The sequence below is a fragment of the Danio aesculapii genome, chromosome 10 (assembly GCF_903798145.1).
Source record: "Danio aesculapii chromosome 10, fDanAes4.1, whole genome shotgun sequence".
NCBI classification, from domain to species: domain Eukaryota; kingdom Metazoa; phylum Chordata; class Actinopteri; order Cypriniformes; family Danionidae; genus Danio; species Danio aesculapii.
Genome location: NC_079444.1, coordinates 25,160,148 through 25,180,039, shown reverse-complemented (window position 1 = coordinate 25,180,039; position 19,892 = coordinate 25,160,148). Strand labels below are relative to the sequence as shown.

General features: G+C 38.5%; 1 protein-coding gene across 1 annotated transcript in view; it reads left to right on the top strand.

The window, feature by feature from the left end:
- LOC130236827 (protocadherin Fat 3) overlaps positions 1-19,892 on the top strand; it is a 102,601-nt gene that overhangs the window by 34,092 nt on the left and 48,617 nt on the right. Inside the window, exons 4-13 of the mRNA XM_056467596.1 lie at positions 2,710-3,024; positions 3,144-3,354; positions 8,138-8,209; positions 8,821-8,957; positions 9,371-9,646; positions 11,746-11,956; positions 12,178-16,266; positions 16,767-16,963; positions 17,128-17,281; positions 17,923-18,156. Of these exons, the coding sequence (XP_056323571.1) occupies positions 2,710-3,024; positions 3,144-3,354; positions 8,138-8,209; positions 8,821-8,957; positions 9,371-9,646; positions 11,746-11,956; positions 12,178-16,266; positions 16,767-16,963; positions 17,128-17,281; positions 17,923-18,156 (5,896 nt within the window). The remainder of the gene's footprint in view (positions 1-2,709; positions 3,025-3,143; positions 3,355-8,137; positions 8,210-8,820; positions 8,958-9,370; positions 9,647-11,745; positions 11,957-12,177; positions 16,267-16,766; positions 16,964-17,127; positions 17,282-17,922; positions 18,157-19,892) is intronic.

The window sequence follows — 19,892 nt, the reverse complement described above, 5'->3', positions numbered from 1 at the left end:
TGCATTGTAAACATTAAATAAAAGTTAAAAGTGTATTATTTTTATTTCATATATTAACTTTTTAGTTATGATACTGCTAAAATCATTCCGCATAAATCCACAGATTTTTTACAAAATTCTCTGCAGAAATAGCAATAATTGTCAGCACATTTTGTCTGGCCCTAGGATGAGTTAGAGTTTTGGATATGTACTGTAAAATGTGTACATATCGTATAGACAAAATTTTGTAGTGGAATATAGCACAAAAATTGCAAAGTATGGTACTTGCCATTTACAGTAGCACACAATTTATAAATAAACAGGTGAAATTCAACTAATATACAAATTGTGTGTTTGTTTGTACTGTACAACTGATCTTTTGACAATAAGGGTTGAGTTTAGGGTTAGTGTTAGGGTAAGGCAATATAATAAGTTGTTTATTACATTATAACAAATATTAAACCTACGTAGAGGTCCTCATAAACCACATATTCAAGTATATGTGTAATATAATATCATTTATTCATTCATTTTCTTTTTTGCTTAGTCCCCTTTATTAATCAGGGGTCGCCACAACTTATCCAGCCATGTTCTATGCAGTGGATGCCCTTCTAGCCACAACCCAACACTGGGAAACACTCATACATTCTTGCATTCACACTCATACACTACGGCCAATTTAGCTTATTCAGTTCACCTATAGCGCATGTCTTTGGACTTGTGGGGGAAACTGGAGCACTTGGAGGAAACCCACGTGAACACAGGGAGAACATGCGAACTCCACACAGAAATGCCAACTGACCCAGCCGGGGCTCAAACCAGCGACCTTCTTGCTGTGAGGCGATCGTGCTACCTACTACGCCACCGTGATGCAATGTTATAATATTAATTATAATATCTATTTATTCATTTATTTTTGTTTATTTATTTCTTTATAGTTTATTTTTTAAAGATTAAATTCTAAATTAGTTATAGCAGCTAATGACATTGAAAAGGTGATTATATACAGTCATGTTCAAAAATTTTAGGACATCGACATACTGTAGTTCTAACATTTTTTGGCTCTATACACCAAAACAATGGTTTTGAAATTAAACAAACAAGACGTGCTTTAACTGCAGACTGTCAAGTTTAATTTGAGGGTATTTACATCCAAATTAGGTGTAGGAAACAATATGTGCCTCCCTTAACAAGTGGGAGGCACATATGCAAACTGTTGTAATTCTTACAACGTTCACTTCATTTGGATGTAAATACCCTTAAATTAAAGCCGACAGTCTGCAGTTTAAGCACATCTTGTTTGTTTCATTTCAAACCCATTATGTTGGTGTATAGAGCCAAAAATTATAAAATTGTGTCAATGTCCCAATATTTATGGACTTGACTGTATATCTATGTAGCAAAACCGTTCATCAGGAGCTCCACAGAGTCAATATAGATAGCCGAGCTACTATAGTCAAACCTTTGGTCACTCATGCCACATGTTCGTTTCAATGGTGATGAGTTCATATTTAATGTCTTTTCCACATCCAGTAGAGTTACGGTGTGGAGAAGCCCCAAAAATGCATACCACCCAGACTGTTGCATGTCCAGTGTGAAGCATGGGGTTGGATCAGTGATAGTTTGTCACTATTCGACAGGAAAAATGGCTTAAAATCCCTCCGGCCACTGTGCAGGACTTGTATCTTGACGCTTTATTGGCCACAAAAGGAGGCCCTACACTATATTAATGAATTATTGTGTTCTAAAACCAGGCGTTTCAGTTTTATTGTCCAACTCTTTTATATGTTCATAATTATAGATTACATTTTCAAGTCTACATCAAGCAAAATATATAAAAGGAATATTATATTCAAAGAAAACACATCAAATATCTAGTTTCAAATAGCTTTCAAATTACATGAAAGAACTTGTGATCATACAAAATATGATTTTATTTTGAATTGATTCAATGGAGGTGATGTCACGGTGGCGCAGTGGGTAGCACAATCGCCTCACAGCAAGAAGGTTGCTGGTTCGAGCCTCGGCAGGGTCAGTTGGCATTTCTGTGTGGAGTTTGCATGTTTTCCCCGTGTTCGTGTGGGTTTTCTCCTGTTTCCAAAAGTATAGGTGAATTGGATGAGCTAAATTGTCCGTAGTGTTTGTGTGTAAATGAGTATGTATGGAAGTTTCCCAGTGATGGGTTGCAGCTGGAAGGGCATCCGCTGCATAAAACCTATAACAAATATAGCCTATAACCAAATTATCCGCTGGATGATTTGGCAGTTCATTCCGCTGTGGCTACCCCAGATTAATAAAAAAGGGACTAAGCCGAAAAGAAAATGAATGAATGAATGATTCAATGGAAATTAAAGGACTCATTCTGTTTTGCAAGACAAAAAATAAAACTTTACTATTAGACTTGTATTGTTTTGGTGCTTGAAAGATGCTTTTGTCGTTTTGTCATATCTGTCTTTATTGTCAGATCAAACTAATTTACTTTGTCCTTGCTGAAAAGTATTCATTTATTTCAAGTCAAAATCTTACTGACCTCAAACTGTCGGAACAGCAGCACATTTAAAGAATGAATATAGACATAAGAAAAAAAAGCATGAACATTGGTGAACGAGTGAAAGTTTGAATAGGCAATAAGGGCCTTCAGAAAGTCACTGAAATTAAAACCCACTGCTTACTTTATCTTCAGAAGCTGTGCATTTCTCATCCTAATTTTGTTTATGCGTGTTAATCTAGGTCACAGTCATGGATGGAGGAGGGATCTTCAGGCAGTCCACCGTCTGGGTGATCGTGCATGTCCAAGATGAAAATGACAACACTCCTGAATTCAAAGAGTCTATTTATCGAATCAGTCTTCCAGAGCGGGATCGAAACAAACGCGGCGACCCAGTCTACAGAGTCTTCGCCTACGATCGAGATGAAGGATCCAACTCAGACCTCACATACAGCATTGTGGATGGAAATGATGACGGCAAATTCGTTATCGATGCTAAAACAGCCATGGTTTATTCCAAGAAGATGGTCACGGCTGGTGGCTATGATATTCTAACGGTAAAGCACCAGACAGATGGCTACTTAAGTGCATATTGAGGCTTTTTTTTTTCATGTCAAGCTTTAGCAGAATAAGTTTTCAGCTCTTTCTGCTTCATATTTTTCTCTGCCCCGCTCAGATAAAAGCCATTGACAATGGGACCCCTCAGAAGTGGTCGACAGCCCGTTTGCATGTTGAATGGATTCGGAAGCCCGTGCCTTCGCCACTAGCCTTGCGATTTACTGCAGCCGTTTACAACTTCACAGTGGTGGAAAACGCTAAAGTGTATGAGTCAGTTGGAGTGGTCTCGGTTTGGCAGACAGAAACCCCTTTATGGTTCGACATCATCGGTGAGCATCAATAATGCAGCAGTTCCAGTCATAAATTAAACAGGGTTGCAAACTTTAATGTCCCTGGTATTACTGATGTTACTGTCCGCTTAGGATAAATCACTTGTGATGTAGCATTCCTCACTTGCTTCGGATAAAACCGCTTCGGATAAATGAACAAATGTAAATGTAATTTAATGGAGTGGACGTCTTCAGTAAACTGTCCTGACAATGATTTACTCTATGTGCTCGTCGCATTAAACTGCTCTATGTATTTATCATTTGCACCTATATTTTCTGCACATGCTATAGTTGGACAACAGAAGATGCGTGGATGATGAAGTTAGTCAACTTGAATATGTAAAGAGGGTCATTTTGATTAAATCCTCTCAGCGGTTGGGATTTTGCTGAGCATTGCAGATGCTGTCCCATGCTTGTGCAAATTCATTTGGGTAACTTCCAAATGAATATGTGTTTAAAAATAGTTGTTTTATGTCCTTGTTCTGCTTAAAGGGTGGATTCATAAAATGCAAGTCAACAGCTACTGCCAATTTGAGAGTCAAATAACAAACAAGCATACAGCATGTACAAAAAGGACTTGAACACGTGACTATTTCTCTCAGAAAACATATTTCTAAAGGTGCTGTTGACTTGAAATTTTCACCAGTTATCAGTAACAACCAAAGTAACCCATGCATACAAAAAACTAATTAGTTTAGACATTTAGTTATGTGTAATAAAATGAAATAGCAAAGGGATGAAGTGTAAACACATGAAGAAAGGGAGGTGTAAGGGGCTGTTTACACCTGCTCACTTCATTCGTTTATTTCTGACTGGACAGCTATCCGATCATGATATAGGCAGGTTTTGTCACGGTCAGGGTTTATACACATATTTACTACTAAAATTTCATGACTTTTCCAAGACTTTCAAGAACATTTTCATGACGTAATGTCTACATATACATGGTAACTAATAAGAAAAACAATGACGTTCAAATTTATTAAAGCAAATCATAGAACACGCAACAGTCTGTTTTGTTTATATATTTTTTTCTATCTATGTAAAATAGATTTTGATAATGCTTACACAGCACTAATGATGTGAGAGCAAGTTTTTGGCCAAAAACAAGAGATAGTAGAGATTCACTCCAAAATTACTTACCATTTTCATTACACCCTTCACTTGTTTCAAATATTTAAGATTCTTCTTTTTTTTTTTTTTTTTTTTTTTTTTAAATGAACACAAAAACAATATAATTTAATAACTCCTATAGTATTGAACCAAGTGAAGTGTGAGTAAATAGTGAGAACATTTTAATCTTTGCGTAAACTGTCCCTTTAAGGCCTGTTACTGTGTGAACATTTAAATTTTTCACATTTTTAAACATCCGGCCACAAGAATTTTCTTAATAAACTTTACTAAAGATTAAATAATATACAATGAAGACCATGCAGTGATGATTATTCAATATCTGTACCTGAATAGTGAATAGCTGAAAACTATAATTCATTTTTATCTTTAATATATTTTAACAATGCTTGTAATTTATATATTATTCGAGATTCACTCCTCTACAAAATCCCTCCCAATCAATCCAAATAAACCTGTTAAATAATCTAGTGAAATTGTATTCTCATCGCAATATATATCACAGAAATACAAAATAACGTAATATCAGATTTTTTTCTGTTTTTCTAAAACTTTTCCAGGCCTGGAAAATGCCATGTCAAAATTCCATCACTTTTCCAGGTTTTCCATGACCGTATGAACGGTCAATGCATGGTTGAGGTTAGGGAAAGGATGAGGACTTAAGTGCAGAACTAAAATGGGTATTTATTAATTATAAAATAAAACAAAATGAGAACAAAAACCACCCAGATGGGGAAAACATTAACAAAGAACAAACAATCTTGACTGGGCAGGGTTGGCAAGGATTAGGACTGGACGAAACAGGACACGACTCGACAGGATAACTACATATGACGAACTGGCACAGGACAGCAGACATGAGAAGACTTTAAAGTGAAAGAATTAACAAACAAACAGGTGAACATAATAAACTAATAATGGGTTAACAAGGAGGGTGGGACTAGACAATAGACAGGACATATGACACAAAGAAACAACACAAGCCAAAAACAGGACTAGAACATGTAGCCAATGAGAGAACTCATTGACCGAATGTTCACAAGAAACACAACACTAAAACACACGGCGCATCTATACATAAACCATGTGCTAAAAAAACACCAACAGAAGCCTGAATGCAAGACACGAGTAGACGATAAATAAAAACACTTACCGTGCACTTACAGCACACATGCAACATGCATGTTCCTTTTCAGCGCAACCGAAACCAACTAGACTGAGACACTGAGAATGAAACACCACGCTGCAAACAGAACAAACACAAGCCCCAGGATAATAATTTAAAGGGGGTTTAATAATTCTGACTTCAACTGTACAACGACGAGAAATATGAGTCCTCGACCCGATAAAACTCGAGCCGAGCACAATATACAAGACATGACAGGACTAGTGTCTGGACTCTGCCACCAAAGTAAGAATCAACAAACTGAAGTGGTAGAATCCTGACAGCGTTAAATGCCTTTCGAAATGCAATTGAGACAGATATAAATCTGATCACTCCGATCACTTCAGGAAGTTGTCTGGGATGCATTCTTGATGAAACTATACGAGTCTATATGCATCTGGTTGTTGAAACCACATATGTAAATTTTACTCCTCCAGAAATGTTACAAATAAATCTGAGAGGGCATGAAAAATGAAAATGCTGAAATTAAATTGTTAAATTAATATTAGAATAATCAGAACCATTTTCAGAAATCAGATAGCTATGCGCTGAGAGAAAACGTATGAAGTGACCAGGTGTAAACAGCCCCTACAAAGGCATAGAAAGCCCAGACAGCAGCTAAAATCCAAAGCCAGGGTGGATATTTCAGCAAGACAATCACCCCAAACACAGCCAGGGAAGCTTTCAACTGGTTTCAGAAAAGAAAATAAAGCTCGTTGAATTGCCCAGCCAATCACTGGACTTCAATTCAAAAGAAAATAAGAACTTATGATCAGAGATCATCAGAAGGCTCTGTTGAGCAATACATACAAGAGGCATCTTGAAGTTGTCATTATAAAAAATAAAACATGTACTAAGGATGTCCCAGTCAGGTTGTTTTGCCCTCGAGTTTGAGTCTGAGTCATTTGATTTTGAGTATCTACCGATACCGAAACACGATCTGATACTTCTGTAATACATAAAAAAAAAAAAAAAAGAAGTGCGAAGAAACAGATCCAGGATGTTCCTTATGTTTTATTTAATCGACCTTTTTTTTAACATTCAACAACTCTATTGACAAACAGAACACTTCTGTGAGGTAGCTTAAACAATCAAAGAATAAATAACATCAATTCTTCACTTTTGGACTTCAGTGCAACAGTTAATATTAAAAGAATCTAATATAAAAAACAAACAAATAGCACCTTAAATTCAAACACCCGATAGGCAATCCCAAGTTTACATATCTCACAGTTAGCTATGGCAATGTTGTCATCATCAACTTTATGATATCTCCAGACCGCAGACATACTCGCGCTTTCCGCTTCAAGCTGCTTTCATGTTCTACTTTGCTGGCATTTAACCAATAGCGTCTCTGCAACAAAGTGATGTTATAGCGCACGTGTTGCTGTTTCTGTGGGAGGTTAAGAAAGAGGTATGTCTCTGTGCCACCATATAACTATAGATGTGTTCAAAAATAATGAGAATAATTTTTGATTTTCGATCATGTGATCGGATCTGGACATCCCTACCTTGTACACAAAGTATTAAATACATTTCAGTGGTTCAGTATCTTATTGTGTCATTCCATTGTCATTACACATAACAGTTTGGAAAAAAAAATAGTTTATTTGTTGTTATTATTATTATTATTTAGGTTTTTCCATATTTAGATTCAATTTCATATTAACAGCTTCTTTAAAAATATATTTACCAGGAAATATCATCACGCGTTTAATACGTATTTTACCTGCTTAATGTAGGCAAAATTTAATAAATAAAATATATCAGCTTGCATTTTTAAATCACCAAGGACTAAGCTTATTTAAGCTAAAACTCTTCTTTAATGTTCTACTGAAAAAAGTCTGTAAATTAAGAGCCAATTTTCATTATCATGTGAATTATGCTTTTAAAGGGATTGTTCACCCAAAAAAGGAAATTCCATCATTTATTTATTCCTCAGTTGTTCAAAATCAATTTTAATTTCTTTCTTCTGTTGAACACAGAAGAAGATGCACTCATTGACTTCCATAGACCATTTCAATGTGGTCATGTCATTGGCCCATAAACATTTCCTGATTGTTATCATACTATTTTATGCCTATAACAAAATGCAATTCAATCATTAATTAATGTTAATTAATATTAACAGCTATTATAACATTATTCATTTATATGTGGCTCTTGTTGGTTTTTCGGAAGTTATAGAAACTAAAAATGTAAAACAGGAAATACGTTGGGACCATTGTTTTAGTTTACATCCCTCAAAATGGTCTATAACATTTTTTTTCCAACTATGGAGGTCGATGGCCAGCATTTTTCAAAATCTCTTATGTGTTAAGCAGTTATGTGTTAAACAGAAGAATGAAACTCATAAATGTTTAAAACCACAAGAGGGAGAATAAACAATGAGATCATTTTTATTTGAACTCTACTTTTAATATAATGTTTTGACTTACAAATTCTGTTTTTCCTCTCTCTCTGTGTTTTTCCTCTCTCTCTGGGAAGGTGGACGAACGTCACGGGAGAAGTTTTATATCCCGCAAAGCTCCTGTGGCGCAAACTGTTCATCTGACAGTGGTAGGCTAACTGTCAGTATTTTGTAGCTATTTTCCTGCGTGTGAAGGGTTTGGCTAGTTTATCTGATACTTTTAGATTCTCACTTTAAAAACTCCCTTTGCCGCAAGGCAAACGTGAAGCGCTCAATCCTGTAAACACTTTGAGTGCTAAGATACCTTCCAGACTTTGGGTCTTCTGATCTCACTTAAGTGCAGTGGAAATTGAGTGGAATTGGAACAGATGCATGCAATGAATACTAAAGATGCTCCGCAAGTATGCCCTTATCCGTCAGAATGGACCTGAATTAATGATTTTGCGAATCTGCCGTGGAGAGGCCTGAACCTGACACAGATGTTTGTGGAAGTCGAAGATAAGAGTCCTGAGGCTGATGGGAAAGATCCCAACATCAAGCGGTGGATGTTTCGAAAGCTGTGAAACTTTGATGAATCGCTGTGAATCATAAAAAATGTATTTCTCACAGAAGCGCATGGCAGTGTGATTCGTTAAGTGTTTACCTTGATCCTTTTCTGCAAAACCTTTAGCTCTTTGTTGGATAAATGAACGCATGCAGTGCATTTTCTGCCACTTTTCATTTTTCAGGTCATACTAACTGTGATTTCTTGTTTTAATAGGTAACTATGATGGTCCGTTTGATATTCAAAGAGGCATTGGAACCATAGTAATAGCAAGACCTCTAGATGCAGAGACACAGTCGCTATACAACATGACGGTACAGGTGACAGATGGGACAAACACTGCCACTACACAGGTATATTATTAGTTACACAAACATCCAGGAACAATCCGTAACATATATAAGACTGCTAACTTTGCACAAAAATATAGTTGTGGCTGCTGCGGTTGAAATATCCGAGAGAGAATCATCTCAAGCATGCCAGCTTTTATCTAATTCTATCAATGTACTTTTGCTTTGTGAAAGAGATATCTATTTAATCTGCTCTGAATACGTCTTCAATTTTGCCAGGGGGCGGCTGTGTATTCCAGTGTCCCAGAAACCCACATTGTATTGTCACTTTAACATGTGCATTTTCCATTTCTAATTTAAGCTGCTTTGACATCAGTACAGATTGCAGATGTGTAGATTGCTTGTAGGTATCTGTTTACATTAGATGAATTTCTCAGTGAAAAGCTGAAATGGCTCTCTGTCTCCTGCATCTACAGATTTACATAAAGGTTTCGGACAGCAATGACAACACTCCCATTTTCTCGGAGCACACGTATGAAGTCTTGGTGTCTGAGGATACACCAGCCGACACTGAGGTCTTGCGTGTCAGGGCCAGGGATAGGGATGAACGGGCAAAGTTAAGCTACTCTATTCATAGCAGCGTTGATCCGGCTAGCATGCGGATGTTTAGGATCAATCCTGGTACTGGTGTCATGTACACAGCAGACCGACTGGACTATGAAGCCCGCACTCAGCACATTCTTACTATTATGGTAAGAAACAATTATTTTCCTACGCAGCTTGATGAAGGTTGCAATATATTGGTAGATTTGATAAGTATTTTACTTGTGACATGCAATAGGGTCTGATTAAACATAAATTAAACATAATTATATATTTTGTATTTAATACTATTATGAATTTCACTGAGTCAGAAATTTTCAAATGTGTTTTTCATATTATCCACCGCATAAAACATATGCCATAGTAATTAGCAGTTCATTCTGCTGTGGCAACCCCTGATTAATCAGGGACTAAACTGAAGGAAAGTGAGAGTTTTTTTTATATTTATTATCCTAAAAAAGTTTCATGCACAGAAACCTTACACACTTGGTTGTGAAAAAACTCAAGCCCCATGCAATTTTATTATGATGAACAAAAGTTTCTGAGGCAGTGTGTAATGTTATAGACACAACATGAGGTTGCATATATTTTTTAAACAAGCTATTTTTTTGAATGTGCGGTGAGCTACAATTAAAAAACAGGGTGCATTGAAGAAAAAAAGTTGTATAATTATTTTTTTTGTTTAGCGTTTGCTTTTGTGACAGAATTGATGTGTAATGGACTCCAAAAAAATCTGATGATTTGTTTGATCCAGGGTTATACAAAAACATATCCAGTACCTTTTCCAAAATAAATCTTTTTACTTTAAATGATGGCCTCTTGAACCCTACAGTATTTACAGTGTACTGCATGTAAGACAAAAAAGCAATATCACATGAGTAGCAGTGCGATATGGCTGTACTGTATATTGGCATTGGTGGGAGGCGTGCGTTAGCATGAGGCCACAGGCTGAGTGCCTTAGTGTCCCACCAGTGAGGATATACAGCCATATCACACTGCTACAAGTGTTTAAACAACAGTTCGACGGCATAATCGTGTATATAAAAAAAAGAAAATAAAACACGTAGAGTCTAAAAACCCTTTTGTATGAGGAACTACTTTCTTCCGCCATTCCTTCATATCTGCAGAACACGTCAGAACAGAAGAAACCGTTGCATTTTAGAGCTAGCATTTGAATGATTCTCTAGTGTAATGTCTAAAGTAATGATAAAACAGGTAATTTTGCTCACATTTTAATATTATAAGGCTGAACGGCATGAAATGCCATCAGTCTACATAGATTTCTCAGTATTTCTCTGTTGCAATATGGAGATCACAGTAATTAACCCTGAAAAAGCCAAAGCAACGCAAACACTACCAGATTACTGTTGTGTTTGCGATAAGGAAAAACGCTAAACACATGCGGGCATTTCTTCTTTCTTTCTGTTTACTGAACTAGTCTGCAGTAAAGAAAACAGGAGACGCATTAGAAACAAAGAGGTGATCAACCAAAAAGTAAAGGTTATACAAAGAATGGCCAACACAAAATACACACATTCCTAATATGTGGGTCCTATCTCACACTCAACACACTCAAATTACTATGGTATAAATATAGCACTACAGCATACAAAAGAGAGAGATCGAATCAGAAAGTCACTTACCTGATTAATAATGATTTGATCAGCTGTAGTTTGAAGTTACGAGTTTGAGTTTTTCTCCACTTAGGGCTTATTATGCGTTCTCTGTCACCATATTATGGATGGACAACGTCAACCGTCTTTGCTATGACAGGCTGATGGATGCTGACGCGCTGAATCTCCGAAAATATAAATATTTAAAATAGGCATAATATTTTATAAATAAACTGCATAAATGCAATCTAAACAACTACATTCTGACCTAAAAAAGTGTCAAAAGTTCATTATGTTGTCCAGCAGCTGCAATATATGTCAAACTGTAGTGAGTCCATTGATCTGCTGTCACTTTATGGGGGTGGAGTAATACAGAAGGGTGAGGGGGCTGTATGAGTTCTGATATTGCAGAATATCAGATTCAAGAACCAGACAGAACTGTTGTATAAATATTGATATCATAAAATATAGTTCAGCATACCAGATGTTTTCTTTTATTGGTTTATTTCTGTCTGTTTTTTTTACTTCTTTCTTTTGCTTTTGCTTTTTTCTCACATATCCTTTCAATGAATCAACTGTTAGAGTTCTTCTCAGCTCTGTTGCTCTGTCTTTCCTGTCATCTGTTTTTATCCCAGGTGAAAGATCAGGAATTTCCATATTACAGAGACTTGGCACGGATTATTGTGACTTTGGAGGATGCCAATAACCAGGCTCCCATTTTTACTCACACTAATTATGATAGTACAGTGTTTGAATCAGCCCCTCTAGGAACATCAGCTTTGCAGGTGATCGCTCTAGACAGAGACTTTGGGAGAAACGGAGAGATAGTTTACTCAATTGATGCAGGTAAACACTTTGTTCTCGGCTCTGGAATTTATTACACTCCCGGATAACATTTCCATTGTTCAGCTGTTTTGAGTAAAACGGATTGTCTGTGCCGCTGAGTGTGATGCATTAGCTCATTCTTTTAACATGTCATGCATCTTAAGATTTATCTTTTGATTTATCCTTTATCTGCCCCTTTTCATCACAAACTGAAAGGCATGTGTGCTTTTTTTCCCCCTCAGGCAACACTGGTGGCATATTTGGAATTGATCCACTGTCTGGCATCATTTCAGTAGCCAGAGAGCTGGACCTTACAACTGTGGGCTTTTATACCATTACTGTGAGAGCCACAGATGGAGGTACCCCGCCGTTAAGTAGCACCACTACTTGTAGGATCGCCATCTCTCTGTCTGATTTCTCCAGTCCAAAGTTTGCCCAACAAGAATACCAGGCTGAGATCACAGAGAATGTGGCTGTCGGGACTTTTGTCATAATTGTGTGTGCAATCAGCCGATCTATGCTGATTTATGACATTAAAGAAGGAAATGATGAGAGGAGGTTTAAAATTAATCGCTACACAGGTGTCATCACAACACAAAAGGATTTTGACTTTGAGATGACCTCCTCATACATATTGGTCATCCAGGCTGTTAACATGGCCGGGATTGCCTCTAGTGTCACTGTCTGCATCCAAGTGGTTGATGAAAATGATAATCCTCCAGTTTTCCAGGATCTCACATATACAGGGACCATCAGTGAGGCAGCCCACGTCAATAGTGTGGTGATGACTGAGGATGGAAAGCCCTTGGTAATTGAAGCCACAGATGCTGACAAGAATCACAACGCCCTCCTAGTCTTCCAGATTGTGGAGGACACAGCTAAACTGTTCTTTACAGTGGACTCGGGAACGGGTTCTGTGAGAACTATAGCCAAGCTGGACTACGAAACCTTCAGCTCTTTTTATTTTTCTGTGAATGTGAGGGACAGTGGCAGGCCTCAGCTAACAGCAGAGAAGCCAGCCAAGGTCCTAATCAGGGTTGTGAACATCAATGACTCTCCCCCTCAGTTCTCACAAGAAGCTTATGAGACTATTTTGCTTCTTCCAACATATGTTGGGGTTGAGGTTCTGAGAGTAGAAGCCACTGATCCAGACATGACCACTGATCTAATGTTTTCTTTGGCTGATAGCAACTTGGAGCACTTTGAAATGGATCCATCGTCGGGGGTCCTCACTGTCAAAAACAGCAAACTGTCCAAAGACCGTTATCGTTTCAATGTCAAAGTGTCAGACGGGCGGTACTTTTGCACAGCACTTGTTACTGTGCTAGTCAGGGAGGCAATGGACAGTGGCCTCCTTTTCAGTCAGACCTCATACACCTCCTCTGTACTAGAGAACAGTGTGAACATTACCATAGTGAGCATTGTAAATGCTGTAGGAAACCGCTTAAATGAACCACTAAAGTACACTCTTTTGAATGCAGGGACGAGCTTTACAATTCGTCCCACATCAGGGGTCATTCAAACCACAGGAGTCCCTTTCGATCGAGAACAACAGGAATTGTATGAACTGGTGGTAGAGGCAAGTAGAGAATATGACCAGCTGCGAGTTGCTAGAGTAACCATCAGAGTAGAAGTTGAGGATGTTAACGACAATGCCCCAGAATTTGTAGGCCTCCCATATTATGCTGCTGTGCAGGTTGATGCACAGCCTGGCTCATCCATCTTCCAGGTGTCGGCGACAGATTTGGACAAAGGAATAAATGGCGCAGTGTACTATGAGCTGAAGGAGAACCATCCTCATTTTGAAGTGAACAAGCTCACTGGGGATCTTACTCTTAAAAAGGTCTTTGATGCAGACTTGTCTAATGTTGAATATCCACTTGTCGTCCTTGCACGTGATGCAGGCTACCCCTCCCTCTTCACTGTTGCTGAGCTTCCAGTTACAGTTGTAAACAAGGCCATGCCTGTGTTTGACAAGTCTTTTTATGGCATATCAGTAAGAGAGGACATTGGGGTGTCCACCGCCATATTATGCATAAATGCCACAAGTCCAGAGGGCCAAAACATTATATACACTATTGTGGAAGGGGATCCCTACTTTCAGTTCGACATTGGCTTTGACAGTGGTGTGATTAGTGTCATATATCCTTTAGACTATGAGACCACTCCCAATTACAGGCTAACCATAAGGTCTACAGACACTATAACTGGAGCTAGATCTGAAGTAGACGTGGACATAGTTGTGGTGGACGTAAATGACAATGCTCCTGTATTTCGAAATACCTCATACACAACAACTTTGCCAGAAAACTCAATGATCGGGTCCAGTGTGATGCGGCTCTTGGCAACAGACAAGGACTCTGAAAAAAACAATGTGATTAGCTATGAAATACTTTCTGATGGATTTAACAGCACAGATTACTTCCACATCGATAGTATTAGTGGACTTTTGTTAACAGCTCGTCTTCTAGACTATGAACTTACATCAAGCTTCAGCTTTATTGTAAGGGCAACAGACAATGGTTCCCCATCCCAGAACTGTGAGGTCACGGTCACCGTCTTCCTGAGTGACGTGAATGACAACCCACCATCCTTCAACCAACCACTTTACGAAGCCTTTGTGAGTGAACTGGCTCCCAGAGGGCATATTGTGACATGCATCCAAGCATCTGATTTAGACAGCTCAGACTCTGAGAGTTTGAGGTACAGCATACTCTCTGGAGATGAAAAAATGAACTTCATAATAGACTCACAGACAGGTGTCATCTCGTTGTCCAGTCAGCGCAGACAGGGAATGCGGCCAACATACAACCTTAATGTGTCCGTATCAGATGGGGTATTCACCAACACTGCACAAGTGAACATTCGAGTGATGGGGGCCAACCTTTACAGCCCTGTCTTTAGTCAGAGGTTTTATTTGGCAGAGGTCCGTGAGAATGCCCCTGCTGGTTCCAGAGTCATTCAAGTGCGTGCCACAGATGAGGACTCAGGGATTTTTGGCCAGATCATGTACTCCTTCATCAATGATCTTGGAAAGAGTCAATTCAACATTGGAGCTGACGGCCTGATAACAACAGCTCAGAAACTCGACAGAGAGAACCCAATAAATCGAGACATTGTACTGACTGTTATGGCACTTGATGGGGGCGGAAGAGCGTCCTTCTGCACTGTTAGGGTAATTCTTGCTGACGAGAATGATAACGCTCCACGTTTTAGAGCTATGGAGTATAGAGTTAGCATAAAGGCTAATGTGCCAATGGGATCACTGGTGACTCAGATCCAGGCTCAGGACCCAGATGCTGGTGACAATGGCAGAGTTGCCTACTCTCTGTACAGTGAAGCAAGGCTTCCCCTAGTGGATGTGTTGGAGATTGAGCCTGACAGTGGGTGGATGGTCACAAAAGGAAGCTTGGCACATCTCAGAGGAACGGTACTCTCCTTTTTTGTCAAAGCTACTGATGGAGGTGTCCCAGCCAAACATTCTCTTGTATCTGCATTTATTCATGTCTTGCCACCTGATGCAAGTGTACCCTCTTTCTCCCAGCCCCAGTACTCTTTCACAGTCCCAGAGGACACACCTGTTGGGACAGCCTTAGGATCAGTGTATATAAGTCCTGGGCAGACTGCCTTATTTTCTGTGGTAAATGGGGAGACTGGGGAGAGTAACCAGGGTGGGACATTTTTTGTTGAGAGAGAAACTGGACTTCTAAGGCTTGTTAGTCCCCTTGACTATGAACTTACAAACATTTACCATTTCAAAGTTGCAGCCACCATGAGGCAGGCACTGGTTGAGTCCATGTCTGTAGTAGATGTAGAAGTCAAGGTACTGGATGTGAATGACAACAAACCATTATTTGAAACCAGTTCTTATGTGGCCATGGTCATGGAAGGCATGCCTAGAGGTACTCGAGTTATCCAGGTACGAGCACTTGACCCTGATTGGGGCTCTAATGGACAAGTTAATTACAGCCTTGGCCCAACCCTAAACCAAGAGCAGGAAAAAGCCAGTGGATCTGATGCGGGTGCAATGTTTGTTATAGACAGCAAGACTGGTTGGATCACCACTCTCGGTGACTTGGACCATGAAATGTGCCCATCTTACACCTTTAACGTTGTGGCATCTGATCTAGGTGAGGGTGTCTCACTTTCCTCCACAGCTGTAGTAACTGTTGCAATAGCAGACGTCAACGACAACCCCCCTACTTTCGAGAGGGAGTATTACAGAGGTGCAGTGCGAGAGAGTGACCCACTGGGGGAGGTGGTTTCGGTGCTGAGCACTCGTGATGGAGACAGCTCTGATCAGAATCGGCTTGTCAGCTTCCATATCACAGGTGCGTATTAAAGTAGGCCACTGGAGGATGATTTATGGCTCATGGAGGCTCTCCGGGAAAGATAATCACATTGAAAGGGTTTAATTTAATGAACTAAGTGTGCAAAAGCTATATGAGTAAAGAGCCATCTGCTTTATGTGTCACATTACTTTGTTTAAAGCCCATCTGGGGATGTGAACAGATTGTTAGAATTAAGCTCAGTTTATTGTTTCCAATAACGTGAGATACTTTATATACCCTCCCCGAGAGTGTCCCTAAGTGTTTTGGTTCACTTAGCATGCTCTTAGAGTTATTTTGATGGTTGTTAGCACACATTCTAATTTGATTTGTTCAAAACAGTCTATGAAAAAAAAAAAAAATATATATATATATTTGCAAATTAAATACAACAACATTATATACTACATTAATTAAATATAAAGTTGTTTGATTGCTGTGCAGAGCTTTACAAATCTGCTTTGTTCCTGCATCTCGATTCTGTGGGCTTCTTTTTGTCTCAGGAGGAAACCCCAAGGGAGTGTTTGCGCTGGCTCCTATTCAGGGTGAGTGGAAGGTTTACGTGAAGCGGCCTTTGGACAGAGAGGAGCAGGATCAATACCTGCTCAATATCACAGCCAGCGACGGCCTGTTTGTAACCCGCATAGGCGTGGAGGTCACTGTCATGGATGCCAATGACAACAGCCCCATCTGCAATCAGGTCTGAGCAATTGATTTAGACTGACATTTGTCGTTTAATACAACCCAAGTTAACAACTGCCATGTTTATGGCTTGCATACTGATCTGAATGAAGTCTTGTTTTGAATTTTATTCTAAGAATTAAGTACTTATATTATTGTTATTTGTTTAATATTATGCTTTAGGCTCAATATAAGGCCTCGTTTCCAGAAGATGTGGCTGTTAATACTGCTATTCTGACTGTTGGAGCAACAGACATGGACACTGGCGCCAATGCAGAAATTCAGTACTCTCTGTTTGGCATTGGTGTTGAGGATTTTTTCATGGATGCAAATTCTGGTATTTCTGTGTCAACTTTGTCATGTACTTTTCACACATTTCATTATTCAGTATCTTAAATCGGCTTGAATACACTACACAACTTTTGCTCAGATTTGTACAAGAGGATTCTACACTAGCTGTAAGCCACAGCATTTCTGTAGACTTTGACAGATAAAAATAAATATTTTTTGACTACGATTCTTTTCGTTAGAAGATTTCATACAAGTTTATATTGTTGCTGATATTTAGGACGAGCTGATATTTTATTTTTATGTAGCCATTTACATAGTTGCCAAATGTATTATGCTTATTGTTTTAAAACCTCTTCAGATTTTAAAACTCATGTTGTGTATTCCAACCTTTACTTTAGTTGACTTAATTTGGTACATTTAAGTGTTCATATGGCTTAAATACAGTTTGTAGTTATCCTAAATTGACTGGGAAAGTTAAAGCATCTCTTTGATATATTGCATTGATTTAGTAATTACCTCATTGACGTCACAAGGCTTGATTGAATGAAACATTTATGACACACAAAAAAGTTAGGACCGTCATTCATTATTTACAGTATCTTTTATTCATCTCACTTTACTTTGTACTTAATGCAGCTCTGGCCCATGGTTCTGCATTTTTATTATGTGTCTCTGTTTTCATGCCAGGTGAACTGAAGACGGCCGCTCTGTTGGACCGCGAGAAAAATGCAGGTTATATGTTGATAGCACAGGCTACCGATGGTGGAGGCCTTTTTTGTCGCTCAGAAATTTCTTTGACCATTCTGGATGTTAATGATAATGCCCCATCATTTGCTTTCACACGGTTCATGGCAAGTGTATATGAGAGTGCAGCACCCAAGGCCTTGCTCACACGCCTTCAGGCTAATGATCCAGATGAAGGTAAATATTTCATACATGCAAAATTAAGGTTGGGTTTAAATGAATGTTTAAGGCATCTTGTGATTGATCACCACATCTTTATTTTTTACTTGTATTTTAATCCTACTTTCTCTTCAACACAGTTCTCCTTTAAGCTTTCTTAACTTTTATATAATATCTGTTTGTTGATGAAGCTCTGTAGTATCATAGACCAAAATGTATGCTAAATGAAGTTAATATCTTGCAAAAAAAAAAAACAACATTCTGAATTGCCTGAAACAAGTTATCAGTAGCTCCAGCACAAACCTAAAAAAGGCTTATAATAAATTTGCAGCTAATGGCCTACATGGTTTACGATGAGTGTCTTTGTTACGTCCAACACAGTTCTAGGGGAATACGTGGAATGCAACGATGTTAGTTTAATTTCAATAAAGAGCACTAAACTGGTACCAGTCACAACACCACAAGTTCAAAAACTTGTTTACAAATCAAATAAGTCAGTGTTTCTTAACCACATTACTGGAGGACCACCAGCTCTGCACATTTTCCATGTCTCCTTAACCAAACACATCTGATTCAGATCATCAGCTCATTAGCAGAGACTAAAAGACCAGTAATGGGCATGACATACAAAGGAGACATCCAAAACCTGCAGTGTTGGTGGGCCTCCAGAAACGTGGTTGAGGAACACTGAAATAAGTCACACACAATGTAGTGATTTCAAGCAAGCACTAGCTTCAGGAAGGGAATTAAGCCAAAATAACAAACAAAACAGGGTTCTGTCTGGGAGTTAAACGTCTAAATATACTACAACAAACTATGAAAATTAACAACAAATCTACACTGACCACCCTGGCAAAAGAAAGAAATCAAAGTTTAATCAGTGGTTGTTTAAACAACAGGGCTTAGTCATCAACAGGTCTAAGTTCGACAGGTCCACCAATAATCTGAACATTTCAACCTTTCAGCAGTTCACAGCAACTTTTAGTATAATCTAAAACCTAGTTAGAACTCTGGAGAAAGGTTTCTCTCTAGCTCCCTTCTCAACATCTGAGTGTCTGGCCTCTGTTTTTCACAGCTGGAGGAAGCAATCAGCAACCTGCTAGAAACTCAGGAGGGGAGGAGTCAAGGCAAAAAAGGAAGAACAGGGAGAAAGACATTCACACAATATAAACATCACAATAACCGTAAAGAATACATCTCTAAACGTAACAGTCTGTTTTGACACAAACTCAAACAGTTGAAAATGAGGATTGGAAAAGTTTGGTTCATGTTGCTGACTTGTTAAAAACAAGTCTTTTACACTGTGAAAGCAAATATTCTTTGCATACTGTTAAAAAGATGAGGACTCTGTCCCAAATGATGTTTGAAATATTGTTTGATGTCTTGATAATCTACGGTTTACCATTTACTATATTTGAATTTCATCACCAAACTAGGGGTGCACTGAATTTTCATCTGCAAAAAATGTTAAATTATTCTATATTTTTTGTTTAGTTTTTTTGGCAAAAAGAGCCAAAAATTTGAGCCAAGAAATTTATATTTCATTCTCCCTCAATCAATATGCTGACTAAATATCTGTGGATATTCTGTTTATGAACCTGTAAACTTGTATGCTTGAACCACATGTGCTCAGTTCACTCAAATAATGCGCTGACAAGATATTTTTATGTAGTATACTTTTTCTTGCTGCTTGCAATAGCTCTACTGTGATGTCATGGTACAACGATGGTAAACTGACACCTCACAACACGTTC